This window comes from Vespa velutina, chromosome 4, assembly GCF_912470025.1.
Source record: "Vespa velutina chromosome 4, iVesVel2.1, whole genome shotgun sequence".
Taxonomy (NCBI): domain Eukaryota; kingdom Metazoa; phylum Arthropoda; class Insecta; order Hymenoptera; family Vespidae; genus Vespa; species Vespa velutina.
Window position 1 is genome coordinate 9,389,358 of NC_062191.1, and position 16,160 is coordinate 9,405,517.

Consider the following 16,160-nt stretch of genomic DNA (forward strand, 5'->3'; position numbering starts at 1 on the left):
TTTCTTTATCTATCACCGTTACACACGGCTACCACACCATTTTATATTTCCCTTTTCACTTTTTCTTTTCCTTTTCTTCTTTTTTTTTTTTCTTTTTTTTCTTTTTTTTTTTTTTTTTTTTTTTTTTTTCTTTATTAAAATAGCATCCATGAAATCTGTATCTGACGATAATCTCTACTGTCAGAGTTTGGACTCTATCCGAAGCTTTGAAATTTTAAGCAAGCTTACCAGGTGCGTTCGTTAAAAGCGACCAAACTTTTCCAACTTAATAACACCGAGAAAGAGAGAAAGAGAAAGAGAGAGAGAGAGAGAGAGAGAGAGAGAAACTTTGAAAAGTTTTCTGGCTTTTCATCGACGATTAATGGTAAGGAATAAACGTGGATGGAAAATTCGACTTACGGTTTAATATTATAATGATAATAATAAAATAAGAAATATGCGATTTATCGTTTATTGTCGTTAATACGTTGAACGATCGATATTCAAGATTATACTTCGAGATATCTAAGAGAACAAAGTCATAGTTAATTATAATCGAGAGAACAGAAATGATACTCAAGTTTTCCGTCGTTCCCTTTATAGTATCTTTATTCCTATCGGAGTGTGTTCTTTGAAAAGATCGTAATATGACAATAAACGTTTCCTTCGTGAAAGGCTGTGACAAGACGCATAAGAGTCACCAAAGAAAATCGATTTCAGAATACTTTTCCTTTTCTAATCGAAGGAGTTAAAGTATAAGAGAGGGGGTGGTGTTATAAGGGGTTGGTTAAAGAGTTTTGAGGGTAAAAGAATGGTATCTTTATCTCGAAGTATAATCGATGGGTAGATTTGAAAAGAAATATTACGTTTCTTCGATTATTCACGGAGACAATGAACCATCAAACTTCTCTTCGTTAAGAGCAAGAAGGAAAGAGATGCTTCGAAACAATAGTCGTTATCTTGCATACTCGATAGATATCTATATACCATATAAGAAGATATTATTAAAGATCAATTGTTAATAGTAATAAAAAAGAGGAAAGAAAAGTGAGAAAGTATAACAAAAAAGACATATAAGAAATAATATGATTACGATTATTTACACAATAACGATCGAAAAAATTCATTGTATAGTTCACGCAGAATACATGAGACCTATGCGTGACTTTGTTGAAAATGAAAAAGATCGATTTCAAGCTAGCTGTACTTTAATCTTACTCGTTGAAATTCATTTTTCAGATGGTATCGATCTCGCACAAAACTCGAAGGAGAACCAAAAGGTTACCTATGCGTATATGCACGCGAATATGCATATTCTATACTTTAGAATAGTTTAAAAACGTGAAACGTCATGCTCCGATCATGATCTCGATCGTGATATAAATTTTAGATCGGGAGGAAAAAAAAATAATGTACGATGGGAATTTAACCATTGAAAAATCATTATACTTCTCTCTCGGTATGTGATCGATAGTAATTTACTCTAAAAAGGATCTTACGTTGTAAAGAAGTCAGTCGGGTAAAAGAATGGGTGTGTAACTTTAACAAAGTTTAATCAGAGCCGACGGTAAGTTTACCATAAATCCTTCGAGCCTCAAGGAGTTCTTCGTGCTTCTTCTCTTTCTCTTTCTCTTTCTCTTTCTCTTTCTCTTTCTCTTTCTTCTCTTTTGCCCTCTTTCCCTTTCTTTCTTCTCTTGTTATACCGATAGAGGAATAAACGAGAAAGGAGATAATCTCTGGCAACGTGCGTTAAGATTCGAAAGGTACAAGGAAAAGGAGCGTGTCCTAGTAGCATACATTATCCTTTACCTTTTCATCCCTTCGCTCGTTTTCCCTACCCTTATTTTAACCCTATACTCCACTTCACTCCACTCCACCCATTTCCGTCTATTCTTGGCTACCTCTAGGAGGTGACTCTTACGCCGTCTTCTTCTCTCTTCTTTTCCTTTTTCTTTTTCTCTACTTTCTCTTTTCAAGAAACTTTGTCTCTCTCTTTCTCTCTCTCTCTCTCTCTCTCTCATTTTCTTTCTTTTTCTACTTGTGCTACACTGGCACCCTCTCTCATTCCACCTCTCCTTCTCGTCTCCAAGCTCGCATAATCGTGCATTTGCATGCAAATTCGATATCACTACTTAAAATGTAAAACAACCCCGCGTTCTCTCTCCCTTTTCCTTTTGCTCTCTCTCTCTCTCTCTCTCTCTCTCTCTCTCTCGCTCGTCTCCTCTTCCTTGCAACGTTCTTCTTCTTCTTCTTTTTCTTCTTCTTCTGTCTCATCTTTCTCTTTCTCTTCTTTCTTTTTCTCTCTCATGAGTATTCCCATCAAAGTGAATAGAAAAGAGTTTGAAAATGTGAAAAATTGGTGAAAGGAGAAAAGTGCCTTTGTGGAAAATAAATTCTGTTTCTCGAATTATAATCTTTATAGTTTATAATAATTTCTTACTATTTCTATACGTTATGGAATATGATCTCTTCGAATTAGAAGAGAACGTACAAATTTGGATTTGGATTTGAATTTGGATATCGAAATGGGAAAGAACGTGGATGTTGACGAGAGAGATCGATGGAAGTGGAAGTTGACAAAACTTTCGTGGGAAATTTGGAACGCTAACAGGATTAGTTTGGAGAATCGAAACGTTCTCAGGATTATGCATCGACTTCTGATCGGATGTCGAATCGACTATTCGTGGTTTCGTTATTCGTCTTATTTCCGATTCCCATTATTTTCCAAACTTGTTCTATTTCCTTCGTTAAATTCGAATCAATAATGAATGAGTTCTCTTACATTTCTTAATGATTTATATCAGTATATAAATTTTGACATTTAACCGAACGAGAAACCCATTTGAATCATTCTAATGAAAGATTAACTGCATTATCGAAATTTACTGCAAAGTTGCAAAAAACGAGGAAATGTATCGAAAAATTACAATTAAAAAAAAAAAAAAAAAAAAAATAAAAATAAACCAAATGAAAAAAACAAGGTATTTCTGAAACGTCTTATAATTTTTCTTTTTTGAGAATAACAATTAATTTTTGTTAAGAGTAAGTTGCAAGAGCAAATATTTGCGTTAAAACGGGAAGACGTCATAAGACATAAAAATATATCGAAAATCATGCAACATAGATATTATTTCATATTATATTATACATACATAGATACATATACATATACATACCACTCCAGTTAATCTTCGAAGTGAGATTCGTTATATAAGGTAAATGTAGTATCTATGTATATATGTATATATGTATGTACGTATACAGCACGTGTCGTGTACTCTTGTAACGTGTACTATGCCGTTGTTCAATGGTTCTCTTGATTAGACGTTGCCAGCGATGTTTCGCCAAATATTTGTTTACGAATCTCCGAAGATCTATTGCGCTTTGTAAGCGAGAATAAGAAAGAGATACAAAATTGCATGACGTTTTTTATAAGATAATAAAACTATCCATTTCGTTCTAATAAAATTTCAATAAAAATAATTATATCTAATGATAATTAAATTAAATACAATACGTTATATGATCAATTCAGATTATATCAATTGTAATTTCCACTTTATCTTTATCTTATATTCGTTTAATAGAGACGAATCAGAACTTACCCAAACCTGCATGTCCATAACAAAAGAGGCAACCATCCGTTCCATTGATGACAGCGTGAATAACGTCGGTGAGGGCGCTCGAACAGATTTCCGTCTGAAATCGAAAACCCCATAAAGTCGAGAAACTATGAAAAAAATTTATATATATATATATATATATTTATTTTAAAGCAACTAATCTTCTTTAAAATAATCGTATGAATAATCGTAAGTTATTCAGAATATAACGTAGTTAAAACTTTCTCAAAAACGAAGAAAAATATTCAATTTCCATTAAGAAAAATCGATTGATAAAGAAATTGCTTGTTAAATAAAAATCCCTTTAACATTATAAGTAATAATATTTGGACGATCTGAAAATAAGAAGACTCTTTCTTTTTTCTAACGAGAGAAAGGAAGAAAGAGAGAACGAGAAAACGACCAAAAGCTAGTGAGCGAGCGAGCGAGAGAGAGAGAGAGAGAGAGAGAGAGAGAGAAAGAGAGAGAGAGAGAGAGGTATGAATTTAATTGAATCCACCCCTCATCGTAGCCAGAGCAATCCTCTATGTTTCAAGGAGACGACACGATAGAGAGAACGAGAAGAGAGGGAGGAGATTTGTTCGGAAGAGGCAAAGGAGGAAGAAACTGCGTCATCAGGACACTCAAGGATAATGACGAATCGCGTAAAGTGTTTAAGAAAACGTCTGTAGGACGGTTTAATAAACGCTTGTGAGGCCTCGGCACTGAAAAGCAACGGGACCGAGAAGAGGAATAGAAGGAAAGGGGAAGGGGAAGAGGGAAAGCGAGTTGGTGGTGGAGTGTCTTTGTTTGCTTCTAATATATTCATAGCCTGGAAAAGTCTTTTCGTACCTAAGCTAGAAGAAGAGTGTCTCAACCTCCTCATCCCCTTCTCCTATCCACCGTCTCTCTTTTTCTCTCTTTCTCTCTCTCTTTCTCTCTCTCTCATGTTTTCCTTCATTTTCTTTTTATCCCACCCCTTAACACACTTGGGTCGGGTCTCAAACGAGAATGCGATAGTATCGAGATTTTAGGAAGGTTGTAAGATAGGGATAGATAGATAGAGAGAGAGAGAGAGAGGGAGAGAGAGAGAATGAGAAGGCTGGAAAATCGGATGTAACGACTTTTACGTACGATCTGTCGACAACATCGGGGGTGTTAAGGAAAATGGGATAAAAAGGGGCCGGGGGTCGTGTGTTGGTAAGAATCGAAAGGGTCCACGGTTCCGGGGTTTTGCGAATTTCCTCCGGAAGCAGTTGTGAATTTCCTTTGAGCCTGTACCCGATGTGCATTGAAATCGATCGATATATAAGGACATCGATCGTTTATACAACCATCTCTCTCCTTCATCTTTCTCTTTCTAACGACTATCTTTACTCGACAAATGTTCGAAAGGGAGAATTCAGAAGACAGAGAGAGAGAGAGAGAGAGAGAGAGAGAGAGAGAAAATGAAAGGGAAAATAGCTGTACCACATCGAGAAGCCTTCAAAATTGAGAGAGAAAGAGATGGACGAACGTCGATACCTCGACCAAACGAGATTGAAATCTTTCTGAACGAGAGAGAATCGGATGAATCTCGTGACTCGGAATGTATGAGAAAAAGAAGGATGAAAAAAGATTCGAGCTGCTGTCGATACGAGTACTCCGTTGGTCTTGAAGGGACGACGAAAAATAGAAGAAATAGAAAATAACGTCGAGGATGAAGAAAAATTGTCGATAGAACGTGAGAATACTTTATTATATTTTTCTTTTTCTTTTTCGGGGTGAGACAGAAGATGGAGACGTGCGAATCAATCGAAAGATATTCTACGAATGGGAAACGTTTAAACGTTAAAAATATTCGAACGAATTCTTTATTCGCAAGAAAATATCTGATAAACGATACCTAAGTTCTAATTCTAATTACGAACGAGAAATATTTTAATATTGCGATATTATAAGAATGTGAATGAGAACGATTGAAAAAATATTTCTATGATATCTGAATAGATATGTAGGAAAAATATCTAATATCAAGCGATGAAGGCAACAACGACATTCATAATTATAACGGGATCATCCGTAGGGACGTAATGCAAAGCAAACACATTTCGCAGGTAGCTGCACCCTCGAGAGATCCCGCACTTCCCCTCTTGGAAGCTTCGCGGAGCGACGGCATGACGGTTAATGAAATACGTGACCGAAGCCTCCGTCATAATCTCAAACACTTGATTCCATGCTCGTGCGGTGGGAGAAATTGAGAGAGACAGAGAGAAGGAGAGACTAGGGAGAATGTTTCCACCCTCGCTTTTGTTCTCTCTCTCTCTCTCTCTCTCTCTCTCTTTCTCTGTCTGTCTGTCTGTCTCTCTCTCTCTTTCTCTCTCTCTCTCTTTAACTCTCACTCTAACACGAAAGAGGCTCGTGCTCTCTCACGAACGACGCTGATTTGAAAATTTACATGGTTCGATCGATCAACGTTTTACTCTCGAATTGTCAGCCGTTTTGATCAAAATAAAATCAGTCTTTTTTTTCAATATATATTGATAAATCGGGATCGTTCGATCGATGAAAATTCGTCATAAACTAAATATCGATGGTTAAAACGATTAAAACAATTAAATTACCAATAAAATAAGAGCTAAGTTCATAAAGATAAAAATTAAAAAAAGAAAAAGAGAAGGAAAGAAAAAAAGAAAGAAAGAAAGGAAAGAAAGAAATAGGGAGAAAGAGAGAGAGACAGCAGATGGACCATGGTGTGACTTACAAACGATTCTTTCTACTGAGCTCGTAGAAAAGCGTGTCGTCGGTTTGGATTCGACTTGCAGGACGCGTTTTGGTAACGCAATATTGGCGAACCAGAGTGGAATACCAATGGCGTCAGGGGTTAGTTCGACTATAGGAGGGAAAAGAGAAAAGAAGAGAGTAGGGAGAGACGATGTTCGAGGTGTGGTTCACCTTCGAACGACGAACGTGGCTTCCATCGTTTCTCTTATTCTTCCATCCCTTCTTCTTATACTAGTCTCTCTCTCTCTCTCTCTCTCTCTCTCTATCTCTCTCTGTCTCTCTTTCTTTTTCTCTTTTCGTCTTTCTTCCACCCTCTGTTACGACGAAATGTAAAACCCGTGTCGAAAGTTCGAAAAGAAGCTGCGACTCGTGGAATTTCTTGTTTCTTGAAGGGTAGGAACGGAAAGAAAGAAAGAAAAAGAGAGAAAGAGACCCTTTTAATGCTTGGAAATAATCGAAAGACACCATCCCTCGTAGTGGTAAGCGAATCTCTTAATTTGCAAGTTTCCAGATGTCGAAGGAACGCGAATATAGGACGAACGTTTTGCTCCTTCATCGTCTCTTTCTCTTTCTTCATCTCTCTATTTCTACTTTCCCCTCTTCTTCCTTCTCTTTTTCCTCTTCTCCATCCTCAGCGCGAGAATGCTTCGTATCGCGAGCTCTCGAGCACGAAGCCACTAAATTGAGCGGATCGAGCGAGCGAGCGGAGAATTAAGGAATTACCTTTCTTCGCTCGATTACCATCGCACGCCTTCGTAATCAGCTTTCGCCTTGTGCATAGGCGAAACACGTCTCGCGGACTTTAATGAAACCACGTTCATGGAAAGAAAGAAAAAAAAAAAAAAAAAGAAAAAACGACGGAACGTCGAAGTGGAATATAAAAGCGAATGTGAACTATTCCTTAAATGGGATTCTAATAATTTTGTTAAGATCGTTTTAGGATAAATATGACAATGGTTTTTTTCTTCTTATCTTTTTTCTTTTTTTTTTTTTTTTTCTTTTATTTTTTCCTTTTCATTCGAAAGATCAAAAATATTTGATTGTAACATGTTTATTATTAAAATGATTTTTCAACCCATACGTATAAGAATTGATTATTGGAAATTATATATGTTGATGTAACTAACAGTCAAAAGGGATTACGTAATCCCTCGAAATTATATAACTCGATTGTTTTGACTTATTTAACGATTTAATGAAACAAATAATTTTATAGGTATAAGAACAATCTATTATACAAATTTATTCGCATAACGAAATATATATGATTTATAAAGAGAGAAAATAGAAATAATTTCATTAAAAATTGTTAAGATTTTCGATGTATTTATATAAGAGTACGTATTAAACATCAAATTAAATTCCTTTATCCGTTATTATTATATATTAATTATTCAATTGTCATTAATGAAAACATGATTAAACACAAAGAATTAATCTTCTATTAAAACGAACGACTAACTGTAGAATCGACCCAAATGAAGTTTACGATGATCTCGTATAGGTTGTATGCGAAAGAGAGTACCTGTGCTTTCTCGAAGATGCAGTTAAATTTGCATATGGATAAGAGAGAGGAGATAGGTTCTTCGTCGTAAACCGCAAAGCGTCTCGACGACGACGAGAAGGATGATTCGACGTTCGTTGAAAAGCGTATCGAAAACAAACACCCTTCCTCCTATCGTAGAAAGAGGGTGCATTCCACCCTCGTCGTCAGTGGTACACGTGGCGAAACATGGCATCGACTGCGCCGGTACTGCTTGTATTGTGTGAGAGTATAGAGGGTGAGTGAGAGAGAGAGAGAGAGAGAGAGAGAGAGGGGGGGAAACGCACACACAGATACGGACAGGAAATTCCCTTTTCCGGAATTCACGAGTCGATAATTCCAAAAATTGCATGCAATACGGCCGACGTCCGGTTTTCCCTGTCGAAGTTATTACACACTCCGACTGTTATTCGCAGTAATTATAAATAATTTCACGAGGATAATATCTCTGGTTAATTATTATTCTACAACGATAGATCTGAATTTTTGAAATATCATGTATGGGGATATATATATATATATATATATATATATATATATATATATAATTTCGATCGGGGAAAATAGAAGAATCACGTGCGAGAATAATTTTTTTCTGCTTCCTCTCTGGCCGAACAGAAAAAAAGAGAAAATTTATTTTAGACGAATTATCTTGCAACGTCATCATGTTTTAAATTCAACCTTTAAAATATCCACGATACTCTGGTTAACATATCTAAAGTTTGAAAAAGACCTTGTCCCTTCCGATATACTACGAAATCTTATTCAAAGCTTCCCGAGACGAGTAAAGGCTGGTATATAGAAAAATGAGATTCTCTCTCTCTCTCTCTCTCTCTCTCTCTCTCTCTCTCTCTTTTGCTCTCTCTTTCTCTCTTTTTTTCTCTCTTTCTTTTTCGAATAGGCAAGTTCACGATTTAAATTGAGAAAAGTCGACATATCGAACTCGACGAAACGAGAATTTCACTTCGAACGAGACGTTTCCGTTTCCCTCCAATGGGATTGCAAAGGCGATAAAACCCGTTGAAATAAATCGAAACGAGTTGAAGAAATATCTTTTAGTAGTTTCGAACGAGTGCAAGAAAGAAGGAGAGAAAGAGAGAGAAAGAGAAAGAGAGAGAGAGAGAGAGAGAGAGAGAGGAGGGAGGGAAAAAGAGCGAGCGAGAAAGTGAGAGAAAAAGATAGATAGAGAAAAAGAAAGTAAGAATATAATAGAATAAGAGGAAAGATACGAACTAATTTGCGAATCAGATCTCATTGGTTTTAAAAAAAAATTTCACGATTTCACATGAAAGGCGGACCGTCGTCTTTCGAGCTGAAGCATGTTAAACTACGTGAATAACGAGTTAGTTAGTTGAAAAAGTTTTCATCCGCGAGCGATGATTCGCGAAACTGCCTCGACATTCGAACGACTTCGGTCGTCCCGATGAACGGGATTTCAAAACGGGATTGCGAATGAAGTGGATCAGATTGGAGGTGGGAGAAGGATAAAAAAAGCTCGTCGTTTGTACCGACCAGTCCCCTTTTTCCTCTCCTTCCCTCCCCCTGGCTAGTAACCATCCTCCTACCCTCCCCCGCTTAGCAGTCCCCCTGGTTCGTTGTGTCATGAAATATGTCGCGATTTACACGGGAGATTGGCATCATTGGCGCCTAGGGAGTAAACGAGAGTTCCCTCCTGTTATCCTCAAATCCAACTGCAGATAGACGAGGTGAATCTCTCTCTCTCTCTCTCTCTCTCTCTCTCTCTCTCTTGTATTATCTCTTTCTCGCTCTTTTCTCATTCTATATACGTAGAATTCAAAAAGATAGATAGAGATAGAAATAGAGATAGAGATAGGGATAGAGAAAGAGAGAGAGAGAGAGAGAAAGAGAAAGAGAGAGAGAGAGAGAACGTAGTCCAAACCCTTTCTTATCATCATCGTCAATAGGACCGTTTGTTGGATCAAAAAAGCATTTACGAAATTCGCCGAGCATATCTGAGTATTCGCAATGAATCCAAAATCTTATGTTACCCTATTTCTGAAAATAACATTTTTTTCATTCATGAAATAAAAGTTAGCACATTTCTGAATAACTTTCTCCTACATTAAAAAGGAATAAAACAAAATGAAACAAAACAAAAAGTTGAATAGGAACATGTGTTTTAAAACGACGTTTTTAAGAGAGAAAGAGAGAAAGAGGAAAATATTTTTCTAATTAGAAGAAAGTTTTTCTACTATTATAGTTGGAACAAAAGAGAAAATTCTTTTGTATGTAATAAACAGATTAATCCGTTCTCTCTCTTTCTCTTCTTCTTTCTTTCTCTCTCTCTCTCTCTCTCTCTCTCTCTCTCTCTCTCTCTTTTTATCTCTCTCTTTCTTTCTCTTTCTCTTTTCTCTCGTAGTACTCTCAAAGGCTAGTCTCGTTTCTGTAATTTATTCTAACGAAAGGAATTAACTTACGAGAGTTTGCGTACTGGCCAAACCGTTTGTCTCATTTTCGAGAACTCTCTCATTGGTCAATGAAGAAAACAAGTGGAATGTTTTTTCTTCTTTCGACACAAAATACTTTCCTTTCTTTTTTATCGTTCTCTCGGTGAGTAGGAAAAGTCACACCACGAAAGCTTCCAACATTAGAGAATTTCCCTCTATCTTTCTTCCTCTACTTCTTTTCTCTCTCTCTCTCTCTCTCTCTCTCTCTCTCTCTCATTCTGGGCAGTACGGCCTTCGAACTTCATCAGCCTCTCCTGACTCCGGTCAAAGCCATGGATTAATATACCGGCACAATATGGAAATCCGCAATTCTAGAAGATAGCGGAGATAGTGGAGATCGGATTCGGTTCAAAATGGGAGAGAGCAAGAGAAGGAAACGTGAAAGAGAGACGAAGAGGATCGCATTGTGCCAGGAGCCCGTATGATTGGTTTTCAGATTACGCTGCGTCTACCGTAGACCGGACGTGCTTGTCTCTCTCTCTCTCTCTCTCTCTCTCTCTCTCTGTAGTATTTACTCCTTCCCTTCATCTCTATCGCTATCTGCGATTAAGCTTATTTGATGGTACCATCTAGATATCTCGATCTTCGATGGACGTCAAAACCGAGTCCTTTGATCACAGGTCCTGTTTTTTTGCTCCTTTTTTCTTTCTTTTTTTTCTCTCTCTCTTTCTCTTTCTTTCTCTTTTTTTTTGTAAGAGACATTCATCGTGATATCATATTCGTAAAACAATAAAAAGAAATTGAATCTCGTTCCAAGGAACTGATCGATAAAGAAATCTCATCTAAGGATGACAATTCTTATCAACATTTATCTTTGATATATATATATATATATATATATATATATATCATATATAAAGTTAGGTGAAAAAGAGGAAGAAGGTAAAGAGAGGAGGGTAGGAGCGGAGCAAAACACGAAGGTTATCGGTCTCACAGGGCTTCTCGTTCAATCAGTATTCGCTATCAAATGAGCAATAGATCGGAGGCACGTAGCTTCGTAGTTGTGGGATGGGTGAGAAGAGAAAAGGGGAGAGGAAGGAGAAGGGGTGGGATAGAGGGTTCGCACGGAGGCTCACACGCAAGCGCATTTCAGGTGATGCACACAGACGCACGTTCGCATAATCCACAGCGTGACTATTAGTCGTAAGTCAATAATAAAGCCCTTGTCCGGACGGAGGCATAATGGCTCCAGTGAATTATCCTAGGTAGGGTGCATTGTCCTCTAGGATCGCCGCCGGGAATGGAATTGTCAGCCTACTATAGCCGCTATTCGAGACGCTTATGCGTCTATCTTTGTCCTAAGCGTACACCTGTATATGTGCGGTCACGTTCGTCTGTATATGTATGTAGTACTTGCACGAGAAGCAAATCTCGATGCGAACGCGAATGCGAATGTGAACGTGAATGTGAACGTGAACGTGAACGTGAACGTGAACGTGAACGGTGCTCCGAGTAATTGAGACGGATGTTCGATTAATTCGGTCGGGATTCATTTATGCACATGGCTATTGGCAGGACTATCTATGTATGTTAGCTTTCGAAGATACATAACATTGAAGAACATGAAAGAAGCCAATTAACACGTTTTTCCGTATTAGTTACATTAGACATAATCTTCGTTTGGATATTTGATCGTAGGTTTAACAAATCATAATCGTTCAAATCTGTAATTTGACGTTCGTTTGATCTGTAATGAAAAAGTTAATGGATATTGATTGTGAGTAAACATCGAATTTGATTGAAAACGAACAATCTAATCTTTCCTGATCTAACGTCGTACAAACTTGTATAAGTTGATTCGATTTAAAAGCTCGTCTTTCTTTCTTTCTTTTCTTTCCTTCTTTGATTCCTTTCTTTTTCTTTGATTTTCCATACAACTTAGACGAAAGAACTTCTTTCAAAGGAAATCCCTTTCCCTTTCTTACTATCTCTTCCACCTTTCTTGAAAAGGAATATGGGAGTCGAGGAACAAGGATAGGATACGTTCGATGTGTATCTAGGTTCACGTATCCGTTCTTACATAATTTACGAGTATCGCACAACTTGCGTGTCCTTGACAGCTAGGAGATGCGGGTTGTCTCGTATAATAATCCTATGATGGAATATCGAATGTCCGTCGTAGACCAATGGCTTATCGCTTAACGGTCCATCTCTTTTCTCAAATTCAATAATCTAATTATATCCTATCGAGTATATCGTACAATATAACTTTACATAATGAACAATTATATAGTGTATTCGTTTGTAATATATACATCACGCTGACAAATAGGTAAATAAAGCATAACGAACGAGATATAAGCGACTTAGAATCTAGATGATATGTTATATGGCGACCGTTTAACGATCATTAAACTCCATCCGGTCCCCTTCTATTGTTACTGACCGACTTTGAAAATATGACTCCCGCGAGATTACCGTGTCAAGGTAAGCGAGATCTACAGAGAGATACACACGTTCCCGTTAAACATAATATCAGTTGAGTTAATAATCCCTTTAGCATAATCAATTTTCATCTCTTACTATCTCGAATAAATCATAAATCTAATCGCATTAGACTCTTTTATTAGGAAGAATAAAAAAATGTCGTGATAACGTCTAGATATTTCCTAACTCTGGAAATTCTCTCGAATCACGACGAATCGATTTTGACGGCGAACGGACCGTGAACTTTTGAAAAGACGTCGGAATATAACGCTGTTTGAAGATGAACAGACCGGGCGATCTGTCGGTGGTAGCTCTTAAAAAATTCAGTCCAACCTGCGTTGAGCTAACTAGAGAGATAGGGGTAGAGATAGAAAGAGAAAGAGAAAGAATGAGAGAGTGAGAGTGAAAGAGAGGGTAAAGGTCCCGAAGGACGTAGGACCCGTACCATTCTCATGTACTTTTACTCCACTGTCGTCTCTCATCCCCCATAGTGAGCCTGAAGTCCAGCCTCCGGCACGCTCGTATTCCGGAATCACCGGTACCGACGTATACAGAGAGAAAGAGAGGGTAAAAAAAAAAGGAAAAGGGAGGAACCATGGAGGGAAACAGAGACGCGGCAAAAAGAGAAAGAGCCCATTGTGTTTTTCGATGGCAATCGGCTAAAGCCGGATGGACGTTTGATCGAATCAAACGATTGGTTTCTATGGTTCTTCTAAACACGAACACCGAAACGGTCAGGAACGTAGAGAATTTGGAAAGTGGAAAAAGGGATAGAAAGAGAAAGGGAGAGAGAAAGAGAGAAAGAGAAAGGGAGAGAGAAAAAGAGAGAGAGGGAGAGAGAGAGAGAGAGAGAGAAAGAAAATGCTCGGCTAGTCCCTCGAGAACTCTCGTTGTCGTCGACTGATACCAAAAAGAGAAAGAGAAAGAGAAATAGAAATAGATAGATAGAGATAGATAGATAGATAGATAGATAGATAGATAGATAGATAAATAGATAGATAGATAGATAGATAGATAGATAGATAGATAGGTAGAGAGAGAGGGAGAAAGGGAGAGAGAGAAGATAGAGATATTGCGGGAGTAAAGTCGAGTAGCTCTGAGCTCATTTGAATCCAACGTTCAGTAATGTCCTTAGGGAGCATCGGAATATCGAAATATATCGAGATACAACCACTGAAGTACCCTCTCTCTCTCTCTCTCTCTCTCTCTCTCTCTCTCTCATTTTTTCTCTCTTTCTCTTCCTCTTTTGCACTGCATTCTAAACACGCAGTTCTATCTCTTTCATTCTTTGCGATTGCAAATAACAAAGTTCGACGAATCTCCTCTTTGTAAGAGATAAAAAAGAATTCGTTCCTTTCTTATCAAAGTTCCCCCGCCCACCCAAACCCTTCCCCTTATTCCATCATCTCCACTACTTACAAAGTTAAGATATCGAAAAGAGAAAGAGAGAGAGAGAGAGAGAGAGAGAGAAAAAGAGAGAGAAAGAGAGAGAGAGAAGGAGAGAGAGGAAGAGCATTTCAACAGAAGGGCTAAACTTTCGAATGATTAGAAAGTGGAAATCAGGTAAAAGATCGGCATCGTTACCTGACTGGTCTCACGAATGGTGGAATTACTTCGAGTTGTACGTTGAAGGAGAGAAGGAGTGAAAGAGAGAGAGAGTGAGAGAAAGAGGAAGAGAGAGAGAGAGAAACAGAGAGAGAGAGAGAGAGAGAGAGAGAGAGAGAAAGAGGAAGAGAAAGAGAGAGAGAAAGAGAAAGAGAGAGGAAGAGAGTGAGGAGTCTCGAGCAAAGAGCAACACTTGCCTGAGGGGATGGATTTTCCTGTCGGAGGTGGAGTTTAGAGGTCGGGAAATTAGTTTAGTTATGCGCCCGGCAGGGACGTCTCTCGCGTTTCTCGGATGAACGTAAGTCGTCGACGAGGCACGTACACCTCTCATCTTTGGCTCTGTCTCTTTCTCTCACTCTCACTCTCTCTCTCTTTCTCTCTCTCTCTCTCTCTCTCTCTCGCTATTTCTCTCTCTCTCTCTCTCTCTCTCACTTTCTCTTTCTCTTTCTCTCTAGCCTCTGCCTGTATCTTGAACGTTCGAGGTCATTCGAGGTCGTTGAAGAATTGAGAATGCGAGAGAAAAGAACGAAAGAAATCTTTCTAAGAAAACTGATGAAGAGAAAACGAGAGGAAATTTCTTTTAAAGGGGATAGAAAGAAAGAAAGAAAAAAAAATGAAAAATGAAAGATAGAGTGAGAGAAATAAAGATTCGTCGCAAACAAGTTTAACTAGCGTCGATGTTAACGTTCGTACTTATAAGAAGAAACGTCAAGAGGATACTTCTAAAATCGAGAATCCATTTTGTTTCCTCTTGGACAGATTCTCAAGAAATTATCCTTTTCTTGTTCGTAACAACGTCGATTGCTTTCTTTCGTACTTAAGAAACGGAGAAAATGGAAGATTCTTCATCCTGAAAAACTTCCTTTCTTCTCTACCTTTCCCTCTCTCTCTCTCTCTCTCTCTCTCTCTCTCTCTCTCATTCTCTCTCTTCTTTTTTCTTTTTTTTCTTTTTTCTCTTTTTTTTCTTTCTCATATTTTCTTGTAGATGATACTCGTTTTATAGAAATTTCTTTTTTCCTTTTCTTTTCTAATTATATTAACTGTATTTAACATTATTATGCCTGACAATGAGAAAAGAATTAAATTGTTTGGAACGGAAGACATATTATTTATATTAAATTTATTGGAAAACGTGAGCTTGGAGTTCAGTAATTTTTATTTTAAAAGAATCACCAATTCATCTACCTGAGAATCTTCTTCGGTGAATATAGCATCGAACGCGAACATCTTCGGTGCTGCTACAGTTGGTCTACGATCTTCAGCTGAGGAAGATTGACCAGATGCTGGATCCACCAAAGTCACTTGCTTCTTACGTTTATCGGCGTTAAAGAAACTACCACCGTCTCCTGGAGATACCCTTAGCATGACTTTCACCTGAAACAAATCGTAAATTATACTTTTAATATCTGCTCTATTAATCAGAAATAAATTTCTGTTAATATATTTTATATTTGAAAATATGATAAATAAGGATAAAGATTTTTAATATAAAAATGTTAATGTAATAAATTGTGAATTTTAGAAGTAGAATCTTTTTTTTTCTCTTTCTTTCTTTAATTCTCTTAATTGAATTAACGTTATTAATATTTCTCTTGAAAGAAATTTGCAATTCCTCAATTTATAACTATTCAATTCTCGTTACGAATAAATTGGAAACTTTTCTCACGATATGGAAATAATCTGTACTCGATTGTTCGAATCATTTCGTTGTGAAAATTATTTCTCGATTCGGAAGTAGATAATAGTCGCTTATAAAATTATGAGTTAGCGTAT

General features: G+C 37.4%; 1 protein-coding gene across 8 annotated transcripts in view; it reads right to left on the reverse strand.

Annotated features, from left to right (window-relative positions):
• The window catches only part of LOC124948844, a 434,489-nt gene that overhangs the window by 25,179 nt on the left and 393,150 nt on the right, over positions 1–16,160 (reverse strand). For all 8 annotated transcript variants that reach the window (XR_007100864.1, XM_047493071.1, XM_047493070.1 and 5 more), the window contains 2 exons: positions 15,573–15,761; positions 3,585–3,678 (listed from right to left, as the gene is read on the reverse strand). Coding sequence is in view for 7 of the 8 variants with exons in the window: in XM_047493071.1 (XP_047349027.1) it covers positions 3,585–3,678; positions 15,573–15,761 (283 nt within the window). In the remaining variant the exon portion in view is untranslated. The remainder of the gene's footprint in view (positions 1–3,584; positions 3,679–15,572; positions 15,762–16,160) is intronic.